Source organism: Macaca nemestrina, chromosome 9 (assembly GCF_043159975.1).
Source record: "Macaca nemestrina isolate mMacNem1 chromosome 9, mMacNem.hap1, whole genome shotgun sequence".
Lineage (NCBI taxonomy): Eukaryota > Metazoa > Chordata > Mammalia > Primates > Cercopithecidae > Macaca > Macaca nemestrina.
The window spans coordinates 11,836,697-11,861,360 of NC_092133.1; the positions used below are offsets into that span (position 1 = coordinate 11,836,697).

Consider the following 24,664-nt stretch of genomic DNA (forward strand, 5'->3'; position numbering starts at 1 on the left):
AGAAAGTATAGTACCTATACACTATGGAATACTATGCAGCCATAACAAAGAACAAAATGATGTCCCTTGCAGCAACATGGATGCAGCCAGAGACCATTATCCTAAGCATACCAACACAGAATCAGAAATCCACATGTTCTTGCTTTTAAGTGGGAGCTAAACCTTGGGTACACATGGACTTAAGGATGGGAACAGTAGATGCTGGAGGCTGTGATATAAAGAAAGGAAGTGGGGCAAGGGTTGAAAAACTAACTGTTGGGTACTATGCTTACTACCTGGGTGTTGGGACCATTTGTATCCCAAACCTTAGTGTCATGCAATATACCCATGTAACAAACCTGCCTCTGTACTCTCTGAATCTAAAATAAAAGTTGAAATTTAAAAAACCCCAAAGTGAAGTAAACAATGAAAATAAAAAAGTGGTTCAAATAAATTTTATGGATATTACTATAAATAAAAAATGTTTAAACAATGTTTATCAGAATTATAATTATTTAGTTGAACACAAACTTACATTTTTCAAAATCTTCAGCATTACAGAGGTGTGATGTTAGCTTTTTTGATTAGTAAACCAATGAGTAGTTTTGGAAGTTCAGTTGAACTATTCTCATTAGAAACCAACCCCTATATAGGCATCCTTCATTTTGTTACGCTTCATTGCATTTCTCAGATACGCCATTTTTTACAAATAGAAGGTTTGTGGCAATCCTATGTTGAACAAGTCTGTTGGTGTCATTTTTCCAACACCATTTTTTGGCACTGAAATATTTTTAAATCAACATATATATATTATATTTAGATGTGCTATTGCACACATAATAGACTATAGCATAGTGTAAACAGTGTTCATTGGAAAACCAAAAAATTTATGTGATTTGCCTTATTGTGATATTTACTTTATTGCAGTGGTCTGGAACAAAACCCACAGTACCTGCAACGTATGTCTGTATTATTACTATTATCTTTTTGAGACAGAGTCTGGCTCTGTCACCTAGGCTGGAGTGCTGTAGCGTGATCTCGGCTCACTGCAGCCTCCTCCTCCTGGGTAAAAGCGATTCTCCTGCCTCAGCCTCCTGAGTAGCTGGTATTACAGGCACCCACCACCACACTCGGCTAATTTTTGTATTTTTAGTAGAGATGGGGTTTCTTCATGTTGGCCAGGCTGTTCTCCAACTCTTGCCCTCAAGTGATCTGATTCCCTTGGCCTCCCAAAGTGCTGGGATTACAGGCATAAGCCACTGCGCCCGGCCAGGTATGCCTGTATTATTTTAAAAATCCATTCATGTATTATACTTAATACTAAGAATTCTGAGAAAAGAGATAACTATTTTTCCCCTCAGACCAAACATTTTAAGCTAGCTTTATTTATCCAAAGATTTACCTTAGTTATGTATACTTGGATTCTTTTTCTTTTTTTTAAATTTGAGATGTAGTTTTACTCATGTTGCCCAGGTTGGAGTGCAATGGTGTGATCTCAGCTCACTGCAGTCTCCGCCTCCTGGGTTCAAGCGATTCTCCTACCTCAGCCTCCCAAGTAGCTGGTATTACAGGCGTCCACCACCACGCCTGGCTAATTTTTGTATTTTCAGTAGAGACCAGGGTTTCACCATATTGGCCAGGCTGGTCTCGAACTCCCAACCTTAGGTGATCCGCCTACCTCAGCCTCTCAAAGTGCTGGGATTATGGGTGTGAGCTACCACGTCTGACCTATACTTGGATTCTTAAAAATGTTTCTGAACTAGCAGTTTCTGTTAAGAGTTCCTTAGTTTCTGTGAATTTGGAGAATAATTTATATACATGCTTACTTATCTCTGTAAATCAATTTTACAGAGCTCTTCTGTTTAAGAACTGTAACATGTAATTTATTAATACCCTCTGGAGGTAGGAAAATACTTCACACACAATGAGAAATAATGGCTTTTTCGTATTATAGATGCACAAACATGTAGAAGGCTTTTCGCTTCAGTTCTACAACTTTAGCCACAGATCACAAGTAAACACAGAAACTAATCATTTCAAATCTCACAGGAGCTGTTCTCCTTAATTAATTAACTCACAAATATACAAATAGACAGACAAAAGGACTAACAAACCAGATTCTCTGTCATCTGTCATCCAGCAGAGAATAGGTTTCTGTCATCCATCCAACAGAGACCATAAATGAAATCCACCTATTACTGTTGCAGTCTTGCCAGTGTACCACGTTTAAGTCTTGTCATCTGAGGTAGTACCTGGAGTTCTTTGTCTCATGACCAAGAAAATTAAGGAGCATGGACACAGAGTGAGATAGGAGTGAAAGTTTAATAAGTGAAAGAAAAAAGCTGTCCACAGCAGAGAGGGGTCTGGGAGAGGGTTGCCATTTTTACAGTTGAATACGAAAGCTTTTATAAGAATCACCCCTCATCTCTGTAGCTGTTTGTGTAACTTCCCTTACCTGTGAAGCTGTCTGTGTAACTCCCCTTAATCTGTGCAGCTGTGGGCATGTCTTTAGGAAAGCACAAAGTATCGCTTCTCTTGGTTGTGCAACTGTGGGTATGTTTTGGGTAAGGTCCACCCCTCCCCGTGCAAGTTCCCATGGAACCCACCGTGTACGTTCCTGAAAAGGGGAGGAAACTTTTTCCTGGGAGCCCATGGATTACATCAAGAACAAAGGCTTCCACGTTGGGCCTTGCTTTCTTACCTGTGCAGCTGCAGCCTGAGTTTTCCCCAGGTTGCTCTATTTGTGCCTGTAGCTTGATTTTTCAGGGTGTTTCTGTGTTTGAAGGAGTTTTACCAAAGATGTATCCTAACTGTCTGCCTGACCGTTTTTTTTTTTCCTTTCTCATTACTACCATCATTGGGGATAATGTATTGGTCATGAGTGAACCACAAACACAAAGGCACAAACTTAGTGGAGAAGGAGAAAAATACATGGAGAAACATCAAAGTTAGAGCTTTATGGCTGCATGGGCATCTCTTTGGGAGCCAAAGAAAAGTTGTGTTAGGGGTGTGTTTCTCGTTTACTTAGCTCCATCATGTCTACTTGAGCTTCTCGGTGGATGACCTCCAGAACTGCTGACTATAATTTTTAAAAAGGTAAAATTGTGACCTTCATGCAAATAGAGAGGATGAACACACGCCACATATTGACTCAATTAGTGCAAAACCAGTAAGGCATTAAAACTGGTACAAAGAGCATTTAAGAGTATGTACAGATACTAAGATATATGCATGTGATTTAATAGGAGATTGAGATGAGATTGCTAGATTAGATAAAAACAACTGGTTATTGTCTTTCATGGTAGTAAACCATAACCGTTGGGCTTATTTGTTCCCGCCGCCCCCCACCCCCGCCCCACACACAGAAATCTACAAGTTAACCTCTGCACCTGCAGAGTTGTAAAATAACCCAGTCAATAGAAAATCAAGCCTAGAGCTTCACTGAAAGAATACCCAGTGCTATAGTCTGAATGTCGGTAATCCCCCAAAATGCGTATGTTAGAACCTAATGCTTGGTGTCATAGTATTCTAAGAGGTGAGGCCTTTTGGAGAGTGATTACGTTATATGTGCTCTGCCCTAAATAATGGGATTATGTGCCCTTATAAAAGTGGTTGAAGGGAGCTACCTTCCCCTACCATCACGTGGGGGAGACAGAAGGCACCATTTATGAGTAACAAACCCTCACCAGAGATCGAATCTGTTGGTGCCTTGAACTTGCACTTCCCAGCCTCGAGAACTGTGCACAATATATTTCTATTGTTTATAAACTGCCCAGTGTAAGGTATCTTGTTATAGCAGCCTGGATAGACTAAGGCACCCAGTAATTACTCTTTTCAGATAATCTTTCTACCACCTATTTTTTAACAATAAGTTGAGTATTCCTTATCTGTTCTGTTTAATAATTACACATTAAGTATTCTATATCTGAAATGCCTGGAAGCAAAGTGTTTCAGATTTTGGATTTTTTCAGATTTTGGAATATTTTCATTATACTTACTGGTTGAGCATCCCAAGCCTGAAAATCTAAATTCTGAAATGCTCCAGTGAGCATTTCCTTTGAACATTATGTCAGTGCTCAAAAAGTTTCTGATTATGGAGCATTTTGGATCTTGGATTTTTGGGTTTGGGATGCCTGACCTGAGCTAGTAATTCTTCAATTTAGTGTTTTAAAACTCTTTTGATTATAACATTAATGCATGTTTATCTAAAAATTCGGAAAATAGAGAAAAGAATTTAAAAATTACTCATAATCGCTTTATTGATAATATTAAATTTATTTCCCCCTGTCTTTAGTGTTTAATGGTCAGCCAGAAAATTAGGAATCTGTTACACTTGATTTTTAAGTCACATATATAAAACTATGTGATACTTTAACAGCATTACCAGTTGTATTTTCCAAATTAATTTTATTTTTTTTTCATTTCTTAACTGTAGACTGTTATTTCAAAATTTTATTTAGTTTTGGTGTTTTAAATCATAGATTTTGAAGCCACAGTGGCTTAGCACATCTTTGTATTTCTATTATTTATTTATTTTTTTGAGACAGAGTCTCACCGTGTCTCTCAGGCTGGAGTGCAGTAGTGCGATCTGAGCTCACTGCAACCTCCGCCTTCCAGGTTCACGCCATTCTCCTGCCTCAGCCTCCTGAGTAGCTGGGACTACAGGCGCCCGCCATCACACCCGGCTAATTTTTTGTATTTTTAGTAGAGACGGGTTTCACCGTGTTAGTCAGGATGGTCTCGATCTCCTGACCTCGTGATCTGCCCGCCTTGGCCTCCCAAAGTTCTGGGATTAAGAGGTGTGAGCCACCACGCCCGGCAGGTTCTGCTCTCTTAAAGTCCCTGAAGACTTTCAGTCTTTGAACTTCCTAGTAAATCCCCTCAAATACTAGCCTGATGCCTAGCGTATGACTCTCCAGTCTCCTGTTTTTTTGAGCCTTTACAGTGTTTTGGGCATAACTGAGGTACAGGGAAGCAGGTGGGTAAAGAGACAGGTACACTTTATCAGAGTAAATATGCACCCATTCTGGGAGCAGTTTGGCTGAAAGCCAGAATTAGCCTATTAATATTGATGTCATTTCTACACAGTGCCTTTGGTATTATACCACATAGGTCATTAATCACGGAAGTCATTCCTTTTCTCCCCAACATGTAAGGTGGTTTTTCTTTTGTATAGGTAGAAGTGAGCTTTATTATTTTTTTTCTTGTTATCAGCTAAATCCTTGAAATTGAGGAACTTCTGAAAAATTACATTAATTCTTCCACATATCTGAAATATGCAAAACTGCAGACTGGTAAAGATAAACTAAATATTGCTAATCACATGACAGATTTATGTATGAGGAAATTAAAGATAACTGCTGTTTAAGTAACTTTGCTATTAAGTTAGCTACTGATGGAATTTTGTAGATACGATCTTAGGATGTACTATTCAGACCCCTGAAAACCAAAAATAAAAACTGACCTGGCCAGGCGAGGTGGCTCACGCCTGTAATCCCAGCACTTTGGGAGGCCGAGGTGGGCGGATCGTGAGGTCAGGAGATTGAGACCATCCTGGCTAACATGGTGAAACCCGTATCTACTAAAAATACAAAAAATTAGCCAGGCGTGGTGGTGGGCGGCTGTAGTCCCAGGTACTCGGGAGGCTGAGGCAGGAGAATGGCGTGAACTCGGGAGGTGGAGCTTGGGGTGAGCTGAGATCCGGCCACTGCACTCCAGCCTGGGCGACAGAGTGAGACTCTGTCTCAAAAAAAAAAACCAGAAAAACAACAAAAAACACGAACCTAAACTTTTTATAGTCTGCAAAGTGCTTTTATTTGTATATTGTTGTTTCTCACAGCTAATGACAGTTGAGACTGACCAGTAGTATGATTCTTGTTTTAACAATGCAGACATTGAGGCCAGGTGTGGTGGCTCACACGACAGAGCGAGACTCCTTCTCAAAAAAAAAAAAAAAGACATTGAAACTTTTATTTTTTTATTTTTTAATTTTCTGAAACAGGGTTTTGCTCTGTTGCCTAGGCTGGAGTGCAGTGGCACAATCTTGCCTCACTGTATCCTCTGCCTCCTAGGCTCAAGCAATCCTCCCACCTCAGCATCCAGAGTAGCTGGGAGTACAGGCATGTGCCACCACACCCGGCTACTATTTTGTATCTTTAGTACAGACGGGGTTTCATCGTGTTGCCAGGCTGGTCTCAAACTCCTGGACTCAAATGATCTGCCCACCTCAGCCTCCCAAAGTGCTGAGATTACAGCTGTGAGCCACCATACCCTTACCTAGACACTGAAACTCTTAAAAGAAGTTAAATTACTGTCTTAGTTAGTTCAAATAGCCAGAAAAGTATACAGTGGAGTTAGGGCTCAAATCCAGATCTTTTGACCTTGAATTCTATAACCTGATCACTTTCTATTTGCCACTTATGGTTGGCAGGCTCTTCTTCTACCTGTATTTCCAAAATGGATGGATATCAGTGATTCTCAAGAGTGTGGCCTGGTAATGCCTGAGGCCCTTTCAGAGGGTCCACAAGGTCAAAATTATTTCATGATACCAAGACATGATTACCTTTTTGACTAAGGTTTGAGGAAATACAGCAATCCCATATATCGAAGTAGAATTCTCAAGGCAGTAAATAGAGAATGGTAAGTGAGTTAAGGAGGCTTCTCTAGGAATGGATGACTGAGCCTCCTGGAAAACTACGTTAAGGGACTGTTGTGAGACGTAGCTCTTTGGGACCTAGTTGGGGTGGGGTGGTAGAGGAGAGTATAGAGAGCTGGAGGATACCCCTCCGGTGGGCTAAATAATTTGTATGTGTGTATTGTTTAGTGTTGATTCTTTTTTAAAAACAGGTTCATTCTTGGTGTTTTTTAGCCTCTTTGTGTTAGGACATGTAATGAAATGCTTATGTTGTGAATTGCTGCATGGAATACTCAATGCAACAGTATGGATAGGTGGAGGTAATTCACCAATTCATTGTTTGGTAGTGAGTTTCCAGTTTTTCTCTATAACAAACAATACTACCTGACCACTCTTATAGATAAATCTTTGTATTGATTCTTCAGTAAGGGTAAACTCCTAGCTGCAAGATGACTAGATGGGTGTGTGTGTTCATAGGCGAACATCAGACATGTTTGTTAAATCAGTTTATGGTATTGGAGGGTTGGCACTGATTTTTATTTTTATTTTTCCTGAATTTCTTAGCTAGGTGTGAGTGATCTGGGGGTTCTGGCTGCTCCAGCTGCAAGGAACACAAAGAGAATCAGTATCTCAGGCTCACCTCCAACTCATTCTCCACAGCTGCCATGTACCTGTTGAAAAAAATTGTACTGATTGGCTTACTAGTGAAATTGAGAAGCGCAGATAATTATTAACCAAGAGTGCTGAGTCGACCAGTTATACTTTTAGGAAAATGGCCTCTGACCTGCCTTCCTTGGATCGTCTGTGAAGTGATGGGAGGCGGAGTAGATAGGTATATAGCTTGTTGTTTCCTAAGTAATTATGAGGCAGCCCATATCTTACAGGAAGTGCTCTGCAGTTGGGGAAGACCCCAGCTTCCACCGGAATTGAGAGATGGGAGTAATGTTTGTGAGAGGACAAATTGGTTATGACTGGACTCAGAGGAGAACAAACCTGTGAAGTAACTGAAACAGGTTTTCAGATGGGAGGTCCGGGGATGAGAAACATGGTGAGTGAGAATCAGAAACTGAGAAAGTAAACTGCAGGTTGAACAAGTATTTCAAGCTGGTACAATAAGTAAGACTGATTTATATTTAGGGTTAACAGAGTGCATTGGTTATTTAATAATGTGCTTATTGAGATTATACTTATGTTCTTTTTTTTGATAGCTGCAAAATAGCTTGCTGAGATTTTGATTGTGATTGCATTAAATGTATATATCAACTTAGGAAAAACTGAGGTCATGACAATATTGTCTTCTAATCCATGCACACATAATGTTTTTCTGGTTTTTTAGATCTTTGATTTCTTTTGTCAGAGTTTTGTAGTTTTCTGTATATATTTTGTTTGATTTATAACTAAGCAGTTCATTTTTTGTTGTATTGTAAATGGTACTGTATTCTTAATTTCAGATTCCAGTCATTGTTGGTATATAGAAAAGCAACTGCTTTTTGTATATTACCCTTGTATTCTGGGATCTTGCTATAATTGCTTATTTCGGTTTTTTATTGTTACTGATCTTTGTTTGTTTATTTTAACCTACCTCAGTCACGTTATCTATAAAGAAAGACAGGCTTTTCCTCCTTCCCAGTCTATACACCTTTTATTTCCTTTTCTTATTGCACAAGCTAAGCTTTCCAATATGATGTCAACTAGGAGTGATGAGAGAGGATATCCTTACCTTTTTCTTTCTTACTAGTAAGTTTGCTGTTAGCTGTGGGTTTTGGGATATATATTATTTAACCAATTGAAAACACTTTCTTCTGTTCCTAGTTTGTTAAGAGTGCTTAGTCATGAACAGGTGTTGGGTTTTGCCAGTAATGTTTGTTGCATCAATTGATATGATCATATGATACTTCTTCTTTTGGCCTATTGATGTGATGAATTACATTAATTGTTCATTAATTGCTTTTTAAAAAACTGCTTTTCTAACGTCAAGCCAGCCTTGCATACCTCGAATAAATTTCTCTTTTGTTCATGGTATAATTCTTTCTACGTATTGTTGCATTTGATTTGCTAATATTTTGTTGGGGATTTTTGCATCTGTGTTCATGGGAGATTGATTTGTAGATTTATTTTCTTGATTTTTTTGCTTGGTTTTGGTGTTATTCAACCTGTTCTCATTTTTCTTTATTCTCTTCTAGCTTTTATTCCTATACATTCTCTGATTTTAGCTGTGTGAAAATGATGCACAAGTAGTAGTGTATTTGTTCACTTGAATTAGTAATGTCTAACATCCACTCAGTCTCCAGGAAAGCCTGTTTTATGCTACTTGATACTGTTCTTTACATGGTTTTCATTTAAGACCAGTTATATTTAAAATGTTGAATTTTAAAATGAGACATGTCATTTAACTAGCTATATTTACAGGAAGATGGTTATACTCTGAAATCTCTAGATTTTTCCTGTGAAGTTATAGTTGAATTAAGATAACAATGAAGAATAACTTTTTTTTTCCTTTGACTAATAAGGAGAAGTATCATAGTCCCTTTTACTTACCCAAGAACTCTCACCTAGAAGATATAATGGAATTGTGTACCTTCTCAGAGCTGGAGCACTCACAGAACAGGCTTGACTGGCAGTATCTCACCCCACCCTTTTCTTTTATGTTCCTCATATTTTTCTCATGCATTTCTTTCCTAACTTTTGTATGAAATAGAAGAACATAGTTTTTATGTTTTTATTTTATTTATTTTATTTCAGTAGGTTTCTGGGGAACAGGTGGTGTTTGGATAAGTTCTTTAGTGGTGATTTCTGAGACTTGAGTGCACCCATCACCCAAGCAGTATACCCTGTGCCCAATATGTAGTCTTTTGTCCCTCACCCCCCTCCTGCCCTTCCCTCTTAAGTCCCCAAAGTCCATTGTGTCGTTCTTACATTTTTGTGTCCTCATAAGTTAGCTCCCTCTTGTAAGTGAGAACATACAAGTAACCCATTCTTGGGTTACTTCACTTAGAATAATGGTCCTCAACTCTATCCAGGTTGCTGCGAATGCCATTATTTTGTTCCTTTTTATGGCTGAGTAGTATAGAAATGGAAGAACATAGTTTATTTCCTACTGTCAAGTATTAAAACAAGTAAATTGAAGAAAACATAAATTGATTTCTCTTTTTGAATTTTGTATTTCCTCAGTATTTCTATGATAAAAGTTTTGCATCTTAATATAGGGTGTGACTAGGGATGATGAAGAAAACAGAGGAAAGTTTAGGACTTATTAACCTGAGGAAAATGAAAGTATATTATATATTAATTATAAGATTATTTTGATATTTTAAAAATGGCAAACTGTTTGCGTTTATGCCTCTGCTTTTTCTTAGGCAGAGACTCCCCCTAATGGGCCAGATTGTGGCTATGGCTCCTTTCACCAGCAGTACTGGCTTGATGGAAAGATCATTGCTGTGGGGGTGATTGACATTCTCCCAAACTGTGTGTCATCTGTGTATTTGTACTACGATCCTGATTATTCGTTTTTGTCTTTGGGTGTCTACTCTGCACTACGGTAAGATTGGTTTTTGCCATTATTGTAGTGGGTTATATAGAACTTCAAATAATTACTCATTTGATTATATTTAATTATGTAACAGTAGAAGTCCTATTTGACAATGTATTATAATGATTTGTTGCTAGTCTCTTATATAGAATACATACTACTATGTAATAGGCATTCTATATAAGAGTTAAATACTACTATATAATATATAGTTATATATAATTTGTAATTTTCATTTAAGAACAACATTTAAAATCACATTGAATTTTAAAATAAATGTAATTTAGTTGTATTTATAGGAAATATACATATTATATAACTATAAGTATATAATTATATAATATATAAGTAAATATTATGTATAACTAGTATCTATAATCTCTGGTGGTTTTGTATTGTATTTGGAAGATACTACCTTTAGAACTGATGCCAGTGTCTGATGGTAATTCTCTAGCTTTTTAAGGTATCCATCTAGTTAAGAAGTCATTGTATTTGTGGGTAGCTTTTGTTGTTTATACATTTATTTAAGCCCCCCTGTCGGAACTACTTATATTCCTTAAATGTTATATGACTTATATTCTTGTCATCACTATCTTCTACTTCTTTTTTCCTTTTCAAATGAGATGGGGTCTTGCTTTGTTGCCTGGGTTGCTCTCGAACTCCTGGGCTCAAATGATCCTCCTTCCTCAACCTTTCAGGTACCTGGAATTACAGGCTTGTACTACTGCATTCAGCTTTATATTTTTTTACTGTTAATTAAAAGTTAAGTTAATATGGTGTAAATGAATCAAAGTAATATGAGTCTACTGGAAGAAATATACATGTATACAGAACAGGCCTGGGGAATCCCTGGCTGACTGGTTGAATTTATGACCCTCATCAAAAGATAATTTCCCTTTTGTGTCCATGGCTGCAAACATGTATATACAGCACAAAACATTTTTAATGGTGAGAAGACTGGAGTCTTCCTCCAGTTTTCTCTATTTATTTCTGTTTGTCTGTGTGTATATGTGGTGGAGGAGGGAAGGAGGGTTGGGAACTATTTTTCTTTTGTTTATCTGGGAGCTTGAGTCTCTCTCTTTCTCACTTTTTACTGTTGTGTCATACTTTTCTCATCTCTCAGTCTTCATGTCTGATGGTCACATTTTTCACGTCATAGTAAAATGTACTGCCAGATTATTTTTTGTGTATGTACTTTTTTATGAATTATAAAAGAGTTGAAATTTTTCATTAAATCAGCAATTTAATGTTTTTAAAAATCTGGTCCATAAGTGATTTTTTTGTGTCTGTTTCAGTGGCCCACAATATAAAGTTCTTCATCTTAGCATTTTCAACTTGACTTTTTTCTTAATGCCAATTTTTAACAAATCCACAATTACATAATATTTACAATGGATCTCTGTAACAGTCTTTTATTCTTATGTATTTAATCACATTTTTGTATAAAGTAGTTTAAAAATATTTATGGCTGTTGGTGCTCTCACTGAAATTGAAATTGATAATTTAAAATATTCGTGTTTTATAACTATAGATTTTACAATTATTATATAACTTCAGAGGTTTTATTTCAGAAAAGATATATTTTCTTTATACCCAAATCAGTCAGTACTTTCAAATAATTGCTGGTTTTTTGTTTTGTTTGGTTTTATTTTTGTATTATCACTTTACAATGTGTTATAGATTTTTCTAGGCTTCTCAGATGAATTTTTAAGGGTGAGATTTATTTCTACATAATAAGCTCTGGCCTATTTCTGAAATATTTCGTGGCTCAGTAAACTGAGAGATGGTTTAGATATTGAGATGGTAAATAATTAATTCCCAGCAAAATTAGCAAGAGTTCTATTGACTGCCTAGTATATCCCTGCAAATACTAGAGCTGGAGAGCCGGGAGGGAGCAGGAGAGGAGCCTGAGGTCATGAAAGGTTTGCCAGTTGAGGGCTGGATGGCTGTGGCTGCTCTGCAGTCTTGTCACTTCCTTTTGGTGCTCTCGAGAATATGAGTTGCAGAGTTTATAGAAAAGGGAAGGCAGCCGGGAGATTGACCTCTTGAAGCAAAATTGGAGAAAGTAGGTTATCAGTTGCTAATCCCATTATTGATTTTAATGTATTTTGGTGAAATCTGTTCCCCTCAATTTCTTAAGTTTCTTAAGCAGTCGAACAATCAATATAGTTTTATGTTTATAGATTTATGTAATGTAGCCTGTAGATTTTTATTTTTTTATTTATTTAATTTATTTTTGTAATCAGTGTCTGCTTATCCATAGCCTGTAGATACAAGAATTGTTTGAATTGGGGATCATGAGCATGGCATCTGTTTTTGTGTTTTTAGAAAGATACATTTTAAAAATGTAATTACATTCATAGACATGAATAAGACAGGTTTCTAGTTTGTCCAAACAGACCATAAATAATAAAACAGACAACTTAATTTCAGATACTCCCTAGCACTGTGACAAAAATAAAATTAGCGGTGGTGGGCATGAAGCCTGTTTTATATAGATTAGTCTTTCCTCATAGAGAACAGGTGACATTTCAGGGGCAAAGGAAGAAGAAAAGGAACCAGTCATGTAAAAATCTGAGGATAGGAAGAAGCTCAGGTGAAGGGTAGCAAATCTAAGTGCCCTGAGGTGGCCAGGAAAAACAAAAAAGTCTTTTGGGCTCGGGTGTAGGGAAGGACGTAGAGAGCCTTATGCAAGGGGCAGAGAGGCAGGTGGAGTTGGTGAGAAGGATTCAGCTGGAGTGGCGCTTGTAGGACAGGGTTGGGAGGTTGGGTTTTATTTATATGTGGTGCCAACCCGCTGCTGGAGTGGGAGATTGGGAGATCTGATTAATATTGTAAAAGATTACTTGACCTGTTCTGTGGAGATTAATGGAGGGGCAAGAGTGGAAACAGGAGCCAGCTGGGAGGCTGCTGCAGTCATCCAGGGGCACCATGATGTTGCTTGAACCAGAATATCTGAGGCGGAGGTGGTAAGAAGTGGTCAGATTCAAGACATATTTTAGAGAGAAAGCCCAAAAGACCTGCTGATGGATTGGACACGGGGATGAGAAGAAAAGGATTAAGGATGACTCCAAGGTTTGGGGCCTGAACAAATCTGGGGAGACGTGATGAAATGAACTAAGGTGGGCAGGACCAAGTGGATTGGTACCATGACTGGGTGGGCCTTCTCGGAATTGGTGGTCTTACACTTGCTTGTGTCAGTGCATTCTTTCCTCAGTTTGAACCTTGAGAGTGGATTAATTCTGGAAATAGGATTTATTCTGTTATAGGCTAATAATGTTTAGTCTGGTTGGATTTAGAAATACTTTTAATTTAAAAACGAATTCTTAAGGTAATAATTCTTCAAGGATTTAAATTTGAAGTAGAAAAATGCACAGAATATTGCATTACAAATACGTTTCTTTAGAATGTCAAGCATCAATTGCTACTAATAAAGAAAAGAATACCTTAAGAAACAAACATAAAAACAAAACTACTTTCCTCATACTTTAGAAATATACTGAAGTTTTACTAAGCACTTACAAACCAGTCGTTTAGCTGGGCAAGTAGAATGAAATTCTGTGCCAAGATTTATCAGGATACACATGAAAACCACTTCATGCGTAGGTGTTACAGTGGAGAGACTGACAACTTCTTATGTTCGAGTTACTTGGCTTATTCCAGCAAATACAGAAAATGTGGTGAGATAACATGGTATTTCCTGCTCTCTAGTTTTAGGGGAAATAAATATTAAAGTTGTACCTAGATAAAGGAATGAGTTAGGTGTCATGTGCAGCTGAAAATGTGTGCATGTAAATGGTCATAATAATAGTTATCCTTCCTGAAATTTATTGGCTTTTGCGTTTTCTAAAATTTGCTCTACTGTTTTTAACCTGTTAAGCCCAGATTCTTTGAGAGCCGTAGGGCATGATGAACAATAACAGATCACTGTAGGTCTCTTTAATTTTATGCTATTTGAATTTTAGATCAGGTACTTTGTCCAATAAAGTGTAAAACCTGAACTTAGATGCATTTGCCTAAAATTATGTAGAGGGGTTTATTATTTCTTTAGTAAAAATTACTGTATAGTGTATGTTTTAAAAGTTTTTCTTTAAATATTTGTAATTTTTTGATAGCTTAATATCAGATTTTATCAAATGTTTACCATCAAATTACATAGATATTTGAACATCGGAACCAGAATTAACTGCCTTCAGCTTTCTTCTTTTTCTTTTGGCAGAGAAATTGCTTTTACTAGGCAGCTTCATGAGAAAACTTCTCAACTCAGCTATTATTATATGGGTTTCTACATTCATTCGTGTCCCAAGATGAAATATAAGGTAAAGTTGATTTTCACATATGTGTGTTTTTATTATAGAAAAATGAATCTCTAATAAAATTTTTATCTCAGGGCACTGGATTTGAAGCTTTGAAGGAAGGACAAATGGGTTAATAAGGAAATCTCTTTGCTGCCTCAGAAATTAAGCTTTCTGTAATGAGAACCACAGCCTCTCCTGCTCTCGTAATCCATCGCATTATTGTGAGATTTAAGTATATTTCAGAATTTCCCTTTTAAAAAACGTTTTATGACTCTCGTTAATGAAACTCTTTGATGTCTCCTAAATATGAGTGGCCCACTGTAAAAACTGCAGAGTGAAGACCAGTGCAGAGGAGCAGACCCACCGCGACTGCAGTAACTAAACACGTCTGCTTTACTTAGAGTGAGGCTTTCAGCTCTGAAGATACATGGATCTTCTACTTAAAACTTGTGAGCTAGGGGAAGATTAGGGGCATTTTACTTAAAACCAGGGCATACAGTGGTCTGGTCAGTGGCCTAGGAGGACATGGTTTTTTACTACACAAGATGTGGAAGAGGAAAGGAAGGAGTAGCTCAAGAAAAGAGTAGGTAGATGGAGAAGCACATTTCAAGGAGAAGAAGCAGTAAAAGAAAGGATTCAGAAGGGCAAGTGCTGATGATGTATTTGTAGAGGAAAGGGTAACTGAAGGACTGTGCAGGACCCTGAAGGCCGGGCTAAGGTACTTAGGCACCTGGGAGTCATCAACAGTTGCAGAGCAGAGCAGCGTAAATCAGAAAATGTACATATGTCCACACATAGAAATATGACTTAATGGGGGTTTTAAAACAAGCCAAATTAAATAAAAAAGCATAATTGAACCCCTGTGTACCCATTACCCAGCTTTAGTAATTTTCATGCATTTGTTTCATCTGTTCCTTCACTCCATTCCCACCTCCACCCTCTCTTGAATTATTTTGGAGCAAATCAAAAGTATCAATCTGCCAATATTGTAGTCTGTATTTCTAAAAGATAAGGGCATTTTGAAAATGTAATCACGATCTCATCATATACCTAGAAAGTATTAACAGCGTTTCCAAATATCACCTGATCAGCATTCATATTTCCTGTTTACTTTATTGTCTCATAATCTTTTTTACAGTCAATTTGTTTGACTTAGGACTCAGTAAGGTTCATATATTATATTTGTGATGTGTCTTTTAAATCTCTTTAAATCAATAAATATTCCCTCCCCCCACCTACCTTTTTTCTTTCTTACAAAGGAATAATTCACAGGACTTGGTGATTAACTAAATTTGGGGATGATTATAATTCTAAATCTTTGAGGTTAAGTACTGGGTGGGGAGATGGTTCCATTATCGGAAATTATGGATTCTGAAAGTAGGACTGGCTTTGAGAGACAGGTGAAAATGCAGGGCCTTGCTGGTTTTACAATGGCAGTCCAGGTAAGCTGATCAAGGTGTCCTGGCATTTGGAGGTTTTCTTTTGAGCTTATATTTAAGTGTACATTGTAGGGAGATAACCCCTGAATTTGGTTATCCTCAAAAACTTCTTTTATGCCTGAATTACTAATTCACTTGATGGGCCTTAACATATGTTCTGTACAGAAGGAAAAGTATGAGCATATTTCCGTTTTGCCTAAAAATAATGATTTGCTTATGTTTTTACTAGTGTTTTATCCTTCTGGCTCATTTTCATCTGGTACTAGATCTAAATTAGTTCAGAGCAGAAAACTCCAGTACTCAAGATATTTTAATGCATTTATAAGACTGAAAGAAAACTCTGGCTGTCCTTATATTAATCTTCCTTTATGTAGTACATGACCCATTCAAATGAAGTATTTTCATACTAGACTTAGGGACTGGCACAGATTTCACTTTTATGTCTCGTCTTTGATGACCATTCTAGTCTCACAGCATTTCTCTCGAAAGTTTTTAATTATGCCTAAGCTAAATTCTAATTGGCCCTATATTTTAACCTAGGTCTTTTTTTTCTTTTTTCTTTTTGTTTGTGGAAATGCTGAATATAGTTTCATCATCCTTTTCCTCTTCATGAAGACGTTTTGCTCACACCTTTGTTGACTCTAGTTCAGACTAAATATTTTAGATTCTTTAGTCTCCTTCCTAGGTAGACCTCTGCTTGGAAATTCAGGCCAGCCTGTGTATAGTTTTAAGTTAAAGATTTAAGGCCGGGCGCGGTGGCTCAAGCCTGTAATCCCAGCACTTTGGGAGGCCGAGACGGGTGGATCACGAGGTCAGGAGATCGAGACCATCCTGGCTAACATGGTGAAACCCCGTCTCTACTAAAAAATACAAAAAACTAGCCGGGCGAGGTGGCGGGTGCCTGTAGTCCCGGTTACTCGGGAGGCTGAGGCGGGAGAATGGCGTGAACCCGGGAGGCGGAGCTTGCTGTGAGCTGAGATCCGGCCACTGCACTCCAGCCTGGTCGACAGAGCGAGACTCCGTCTCAAAAAAAAAAAAAAAAAAAGATTTTAAAAATGCCGTATGTGCTTTTCAGTCTACCTTAATTATATCCAGTCAAAATCCATAAGAATTATAGCTTCAAAATATTATTTGTTTAAATCCATTTATATGAGAGGTACCCCCATGCCTGCTTGCCTTCTGGTTTGCTTTCTTCCTTCATCCAGGAAATACTTATTCAGATCCTACTGGAAATAACAGCCATGAACAATACAGGCAAGATCCCTGGTCTCTTGGAACTTCCATTCTAGTGGAGAAGCTAACAGTAGTCAGGAAGACAGATGTCAGGGATGAGTGCTGTGTAGACATTAATTAACTGAGTGTGGCTACTTAGGGTCCTCTCTGAGGACGAATGTTTAGGCTAAGATTTGAATGTCACAGAGTCAGCCAATGGGAAGTTTTAGGGTCATTGCAGAAAGGCACTGAGGAAACAGCTAGTGTAGCACTGCCTAGCCTTTTAGTTGCTGCAGTCGTCAGTTTTGACTGGAGTTGAGGACCTGGAGAACATTTTCGTAAGACCTGTGCTTAGGCCATATATTCAGAGATTTTAAGTAATTTGTTCTGGGATCAACCATGGGCATCAGACTTGTTTAATGCTCAGAAGATTCTGATATGAAGTCAGACTAGAGAATCACTGTACCAGATTATTTTTTCACAGCTGAGAGCCTCATGAGGAACTGGAAAGACAGTTATTCCCCATTTTAAAGTTTACTGTTTTCTGTTTATTGAATTTGGAATTACTCCTATTGAAGAAGCTCATTTCTTTGCCCTGTCATCTGTGGCCTAGAACATAGAACACTGACCAACCATAGAATTCCCACTTTTTTCACCCTACTTGAGACCTTTATCCGTACTGTACTCTCGTTTTTTACCCTTCCCTTTGCCCCTCCCCCGAGCTTGCAAATTCCCCATCTATCATTTTTCAACTCCAGTAATCGCTACTGGACTCTTAAGACTAGATTTCATCATTCACCCATCTACCCCATAGCAGTTTACATTTCTTCCCAGAACTAGTCCATCTCCTGTGCATACGTTCCATGAGAGTCTAATTGACATTTAACTTCTTGTGTCCCAGGTTGCGAGCAGTGTGCCTGCTACATAGTAGATATTTAATGCTTAATATACATTTGTTGAACTAATGAATGAAAATACTAATGCAGAGAGCTGAGAAGTGTGTAGGCTAGTGAGAAATACCTTTTCATTTTTTTTTTAACAAAAATGTGTTGCGCATGAATAGGTTATAACTTAGTAACAGATTCACAGTTCTAACAGAATGTGATAGGTATTGTGACTGATTGTCTTTGAGTATTGATAGATACTCTGATAGTAAAGGGAGGTGGTGACACAGGAATGTGTAACAGTTTGGAGAAGTTGCTTAACTACATCTGGTCTCAGTTTTTGCAACTGTAAATGGGAATGATGTAGAAATGAGACAGGTTGTTATCTGCATTTGAGTGTAGACTCTACCTAGTTGGGTAGCATTCATAAAATCATTACCTGAGCTTCTTTTGGGGCCTGTCACAGCTCTCTCTGTTTGTATACTGATAATTGACATCCAGATTTCTAAATGCCTGCTCCTGTTATTAATCAGACTTCTTAGATTAGTTTAGATGCTGGGGAAAGGGAGAGGCATATATTACTGAATACCAATACTGCCTCTCTCTGAAAGTTCCCAGAATTGCGGACACTTGTCTTTTGCTTAGAGGCCAGTGGCATAGTATTAGTTTGTTTTCATGCTGTTGATAAAGACATACCCAAGACTGGGAAGAAAAAGAGGTTTAATTGGACTTACAGCTCCACTTGGCTGGAGAGGCCTCAGAATCATAGTGGGAGGTAAAAGGCACTTCTTATGTGGGGTGGCAAGAGAAAAGGAGGAAGATGCAGAAGCAGAAACACCTAATAAAACCATCAGATCTCGTGAGACTTATTCACTACCACGAGAACATTATGGGGGGAGCCACCCCCATGATTCAAATGATCTCCCACTAGGTCCCTCCCATAGCACATGCAAATTATGGGAGTAGAATTCACGATGAGATCTGGGTGGGGTCACAGAGCATACCCATAACTGAGCTCTGTTAGGGGATAGTGCTACAGTGTAGAGAACCTTTAAGTAACAAGTCTTATATTGTGCCATAGGATGTCTGTCAGCTTTGGCTTTATCTGTTTAGGACAAAATAAGTCTCTTCGAGCTCAGGTATTTATTCTGAATAAAATGGTTAGTTTGCTCCATTGAAGTGAGGAGAAATTGGTACATTTGTGCTAGGACTCCAACCTGTATGTTGTAATTGATGGCAATCTAATACTCAGTTCTAGGCCATGTAGATCAGAAAAGAGTATCCTTTCTATGCTAACACCATTGTAATATTCCTGCTTATCCCACAAACTGAGCTACTGAATTTGAGGAGGACTAGTCGGTGTGTGGCAGAATATCATGTCACTCCTTTAGTCCCTCTTCCAAATACTGCATCAGAAGCTAAGACTGTAATTTCTGTTTACTTAGGGATAAAGCCGGGCAATTCAGAATAATTTATGGTCACTATAGATTATTGCCACTTCATTCCTGTTTTTAAAATAGCAAGTTACTGTGTCTGTAGAAGATCTTTAGAGCAACAAGTATCATTATAAAAGATGACTGATTATATACATTTACTGGAATTAGTAGCTGGTCTGGGTTGGTAGAAATTACTTCAAAAGCACATTGGTCTTTTTTAAAATAAAGTAATGCTGACATGAAAACTAATGTTGCCATGTGGGAATTTCTTTCTGCCATCTTTTGGTAAATTTATGTTTTTTTTACAATCTTGAGTCTTGACAAAAATCAATTGACAAATCAGGAAATTGAGAGAAAGTGATAGAATTCTCCTTCAAGAATTAAAACTGAACAGTCAGCATAGAAATGTTACTAGGTTGAAGGAATCCAATGGATGTCAAGTCAAAAGAAAGGACAGGAGGAAACCCTGACTTGCGGAGCTGACAGTTAAAGTTGACATTCGCAGGAAGCAGGACAGGAATGCACAGGAGGGAGCAGTCATTGTCTGATCAGTCAGTCTTGCTTGTAGCTGTGTTATGGAATGTGTGTGTGTGTTGTCAGTTTGCTGATAATGATGTGAATAACTAAATACAAATATTAATAAGTTTATATACAAAATGCATGAGGTTGTGTTCCAAGAAATAACAATTTTTGGAAGCAAAATAAGTTTATAAATTTATGTGTGTAGTGCTGCTTATTTGCCAAGAAATCCAAACGTTAGATTATTCGAAATAGTATCTAACAATGTTCACTGGAGCTTTCCACTTTTTTAGTATTCACTATAGGCTAAAGATATTTGTAAGACTACTGACCTTAATATTTCTTATTAAGTAATTTTTAAGATATCCATTATAATGAGTAAGGAGTCTGAAGAATATTGGAAGTATTAAGAATAACTTGTGATTTCAGGAATTATAGTGTTTCATTCCCAAGTCCCCAAAATTAATGTGTTTAGAATTTGGAAACATGATCAAAACTTAGGAAACTGAGTTACAGTCCAAAGTAGAGAAAGACAATCTGGGACTCAATGTTCCCATTTAAACAAAAATTTAAATTTTTTCCAATATATTATGTTCATATTATTTCTTCTTGGGAGGGAGAATTCCAAAAATCTGAAGTAAACTTAGTGATTTTGTAAGTATTTGTGAGATAATGATAGAATTTTTGAATATTAAATTAACTTCATAAGGTCAGCATTTTCCCGGCATCATAGTTTGGGAAATCTTTTGGGTCCTCAACAATACGTTGATTTTAATACTTTATATTTTAAGAAAATAGTTTCTGTTGCCTTATGATTGAAAATGAATAATTTTAGGTAACTGAGGGATTAAAGTTATTTTCATTTCAGTTAAGGATATTGTCTTTGTTCTTTTTGTGTTTATATAACAGGATACCTGAGGTTTGAGAATTTATAAAGAAAAGAGTTTTACTTAGCTCGTGATTTTGGTGACGAAAAAGTCCAAGGGCATGGCGCTTGCATCTGCCCAGCTTCTGGTGAGGGCCCTGTGCTGTGTCACAGTGGGGTGGAGAAACAGAAGCGGGACTGGAGCACAGAGACATGCAGGAGAGCCTGGGTTTATTTATAGTAACCTGCTTTCAGGAACACATCCATTCCCATGAGAGTGAGAACCTATCACTCTCACTAGACAGCTTTAATCTATTCCCGAGGGCAGTTCTCCCATGATCCAAACACTTCCCACTAGGCCCCATCTCCCAACACTGCCACACCAGGAATCAGATTCCGACATGAGCTTTGTCAGGGGTAAACCAGGTCAAACCATAGCAGATACCATGTTATACTTTGAGCACACGAGAACCCTCAGTTACAAAGGAATAGCACATCTGCTTATTAAAATTGATCTTTTCAGTCAGAAAATGTGCTGTTCAAAATTGTAAGGTAGGTGTTGGTCCAAGCAAGAATATTCCTCATTGCAAATTGAAGGTCTAGAGCTAGAGACCAGCAAGAAATAACTCACAGAAAATGAATTGCACACTATTGTAAAATCTCTCATTTTTGTGATTGAATGGGGGTAAATTGAGCATATGGCTACAAAAATAGTTAAAATTGTCTTTTTTTCTTAGCCTGTAAGTATGTAAAGCACTAGTAATAGCATATTTTTGCCACATTGTAAAATATACATGGAAAAATCTACAAACATGTTTTCTATCTGGTATTAAAGAAAAAAAGGAATTTATTTCTTAAACAGGAGCGACTTTTTTCTTTTTTTCTTTTCTTTTTTCTTTTTTTCTTTTTTTTGAGATGGAGTCTTGCTCTGTGGCCCAGGCCGGAGTGCAGTGGTGTGATCTCGGCTCACTGCAACCTCAGCCCTTCCAGGTTTAAGCAATTCTCTGCCTCAGCCTCCAGAGTAGCTGGGATTACAGGCACGTACCACCACACCTGGCTAATTTTTTGTATTTTTAGTAGAGACGGGGTTTCACCATCTTGGCCAGGCTGGTCTTAAACTCCTGACCTGGTGATCCACCCGCCTCAGCCTGGCCAGGAACGATTTTTTTTTTTTCCTTTTCTTTTTCTCTTTTTTTTTTTTTTTTTTTTTTTTTTTTGAGATGAAGTCTCGCTCTGTTGCCAGGCTGGAGTGCAGTGGCACGATCTTGGCTCACTGCAACCTCTGCCTCCTGGGTTCAAGCAGTTCTTCTGCCTCAGCCTCCTGAGTAGCTGGGACTACAGGCGCACACCACCACGCCCAGCTAATTTTTGTATTTTTAGTAAAGATGGGCTTTCACTATGTTGGCCAGGATGGTCTCAATCTCCTGACCTTGCAGTCCGCCTGCCTCAGCCTCCCAAAGTGCTGGGATTACAGGTGTAAGCCACCGTGCCCGGCCAGGAGCAATATTTTAACAACCAAGAAGGAGCAGCCTAGTGCCTAGTACATGCTAGACACTGGGAATACATTTGTAAGCAGTGTAGATAAGGGCTCTGCCCTAGTGAAGGTTACAACTTAGGAGGACATAGATAATTACAATGTAGTGCATAAAATGGTAATATGTGACAACTGAAACTAGATTGTTTCATTTGGATTTTCTTACATAGATTTGTACATATACGTTACAGTCTTCACCATATATTTATTGTATGATGTAAAGCAAATTGGAGTATTGAACAGCAGGTCTGAAATAACACAAAAGAGCTCATTTACCCGATCTTTTGTATTGAGTAATGAGCTATCACAATGGCGTGCTGAAATGATGTGTCTGTCTTTATGTGTAGTGAGCCCCATGTTTTGGTAGACGCTTTTCAAAACTGTCCAGCATCAGGGCTTCTCATCCCTATCTGTGCAGCCTGCTCCACTTATAAGCAGTCTAGGCTGTTTTCCTAATCCTAGATTGGACTCACCTGGCGACTTGCACTGACTGATGGGTAGCCTGGAAGGAATTGCCTGGGACTTCTGGGCTCAGGCCTTGTCTGGCAGCTTTCACTTTCTCTGTCTTTGGAGCTAGCCATCATAGTCCCCTGCTGAAGGGAGAGGCCTGAAGCCATCTTGGATGTTTCAGCTCCACTGAAGCTGAATGCACCTGCATGACTGAGCTTGAGAGAGACCAGAAGAAAACCCACCTAGCTGAGTTCTAGCTAACTCACAGAATCATGAGGAATAATAAGTTACTGTTTAAGGCCACTAAGTTTTTGGGTGGCTTGCTACTCAGCAGTGGATGACTGAAACACATGGTGTTGGTATGGAAGTGACCTCTTCATTCTCTGTTTTGCTGTGCAGACTCGTGTCTTGAATTGAGCTGAATGGACTTGAGAAGTTTCTGATGGCCTAATGTAAGAGTTTTGGCAAAGTCACTTAATTTCCATATGCAGTCATACCTAGAGATGTGCTCATTGGGCTTATGAGAATTAGTCTTTGTAAGACATTTTATTTAATATCCTGACATGAGCCTACGAAGTATCTTAACATGCTGACAAATTTTGATTTTGCTTGCCTGGCTAATGGTGAGCACTACAGGAGGAAAACCAGTATGTGGTCTCATCATAGTATATAGACAGGATGCATTACAGTAAATTCTCCTCCCTAAGGAAGTTTGCTAATAAGTAGCAGTTATATTCTTGTGCATCATAGTCTCTAAAATGCTTTTGTTGAATTTTTTGATTTTACTGTTCATTGTGTATGGGTTTTGAATAAAAACTGATCTACTTTGCATATATTATGTAGTCATTACATTACATTACATAGTCAGATATTTTTTGTCTGTGACCATAGTCTTACATGTAAGGCACAAGATAGTCACAAAATAATGTAAAGAGGGGTGGTGAATAGAGTCGTTGATGAAAGGAAATTGTCTCCATATGTTCTGCTGTCATTGGTCACATGAGCTATTGTAATAATTGTGGCCATTTTAATGGGACTTGGTACTGTTTTAGTGTAGCTTAGTATCAGTCTGGGGACTCAGGCACTGGTTGAAATTAGTGGAAATTGCATTTTTCAACTGAGAAGAGTTTCTCCTGGGAGGAGCTCATCCTTCTGAAGCGGGAGGGGTAGTGTGCTTCTCTGGCTGCTGTCCTCGGTGGTGCTGGTCCTCTTGGTCAGCTCCTCTTACAGTTCCAAGGTGGTGGTAATTGCAGGCCATCAGCAGTGACTAGAATCAGAAAAGAGTTTTCTGTACTCTGTCTCCTCTTTTTAAAAAAAATTGCTGGGCGTGGTGGCTCATGCCTGTAATCCCAGCACTTTGGGAGGCTGAGGCGGATGGATCATGAGGTCAAGAGATTGAGACTATCCTGGCAAACATGTTGAAACCCTGTCTCTACAAAAAAATACAAAAATTAGCTGGCCGTGGTGGCACACACCTGTAGTCCCAGCTGCTCAGGAGGCCAAGGCAGGAGAATTGCTTGAACCCAGGAGGCAGAGGCTGCAGTGAGCCGGGATCACGCCACTGCACTCCAGCCTGGTGACAGAGAGACTCCATCTCAAAAAAAAAAAAAAAAAAAATTATTGCCCATGAACAGTAAAGAAAATGTGATACAGATATACTATGGAATACTACACAGTCATCAAAAGTAACGAAATTATGTACTTTGCAGCAACAAGGATGCAGCTGGAGGCCATTCTCCTAAGTGAGCTAACATAGAAAACCAGATACCACATGTTCTCACTTATAAACGGGAGCTAAACATTAGATACACATGAATTATAAAGACAGGAACAATAGACACTGGGAACTACTAGAGTGGGGAGAGAGGGAAGGTGGCAAGGGCTG

At 38.3% G+C, this 24,664-nt stretch overlaps 1 protein-coding gene across 10 annotated transcripts in view; it reads left to right on the forward strand.

Moving 5' to 3' along the window:
• The window catches only part of LOC105469721 (arginyltransferase 1), a 187,798-nt gene that overhangs the window by 72,731 nt on the left and 90,403 nt on the right, over positions 1-24,664 (forward strand). For all 10 annotated transcript variants that reach the window (XM_011721223.3, XM_011721242.3, XM_011721207.3 and 7 more), the window contains 2 exons: positions 9,970-10,151; positions 14,362-14,461. In XM_011721223.3, the coding sequence (XP_011719525.2) occupies positions 9,970-10,151; positions 14,362-14,461 (282 nt within the window). The remainder of the gene's footprint in view (positions 1-9,969; positions 10,152-14,361; positions 14,462-24,664) is intronic.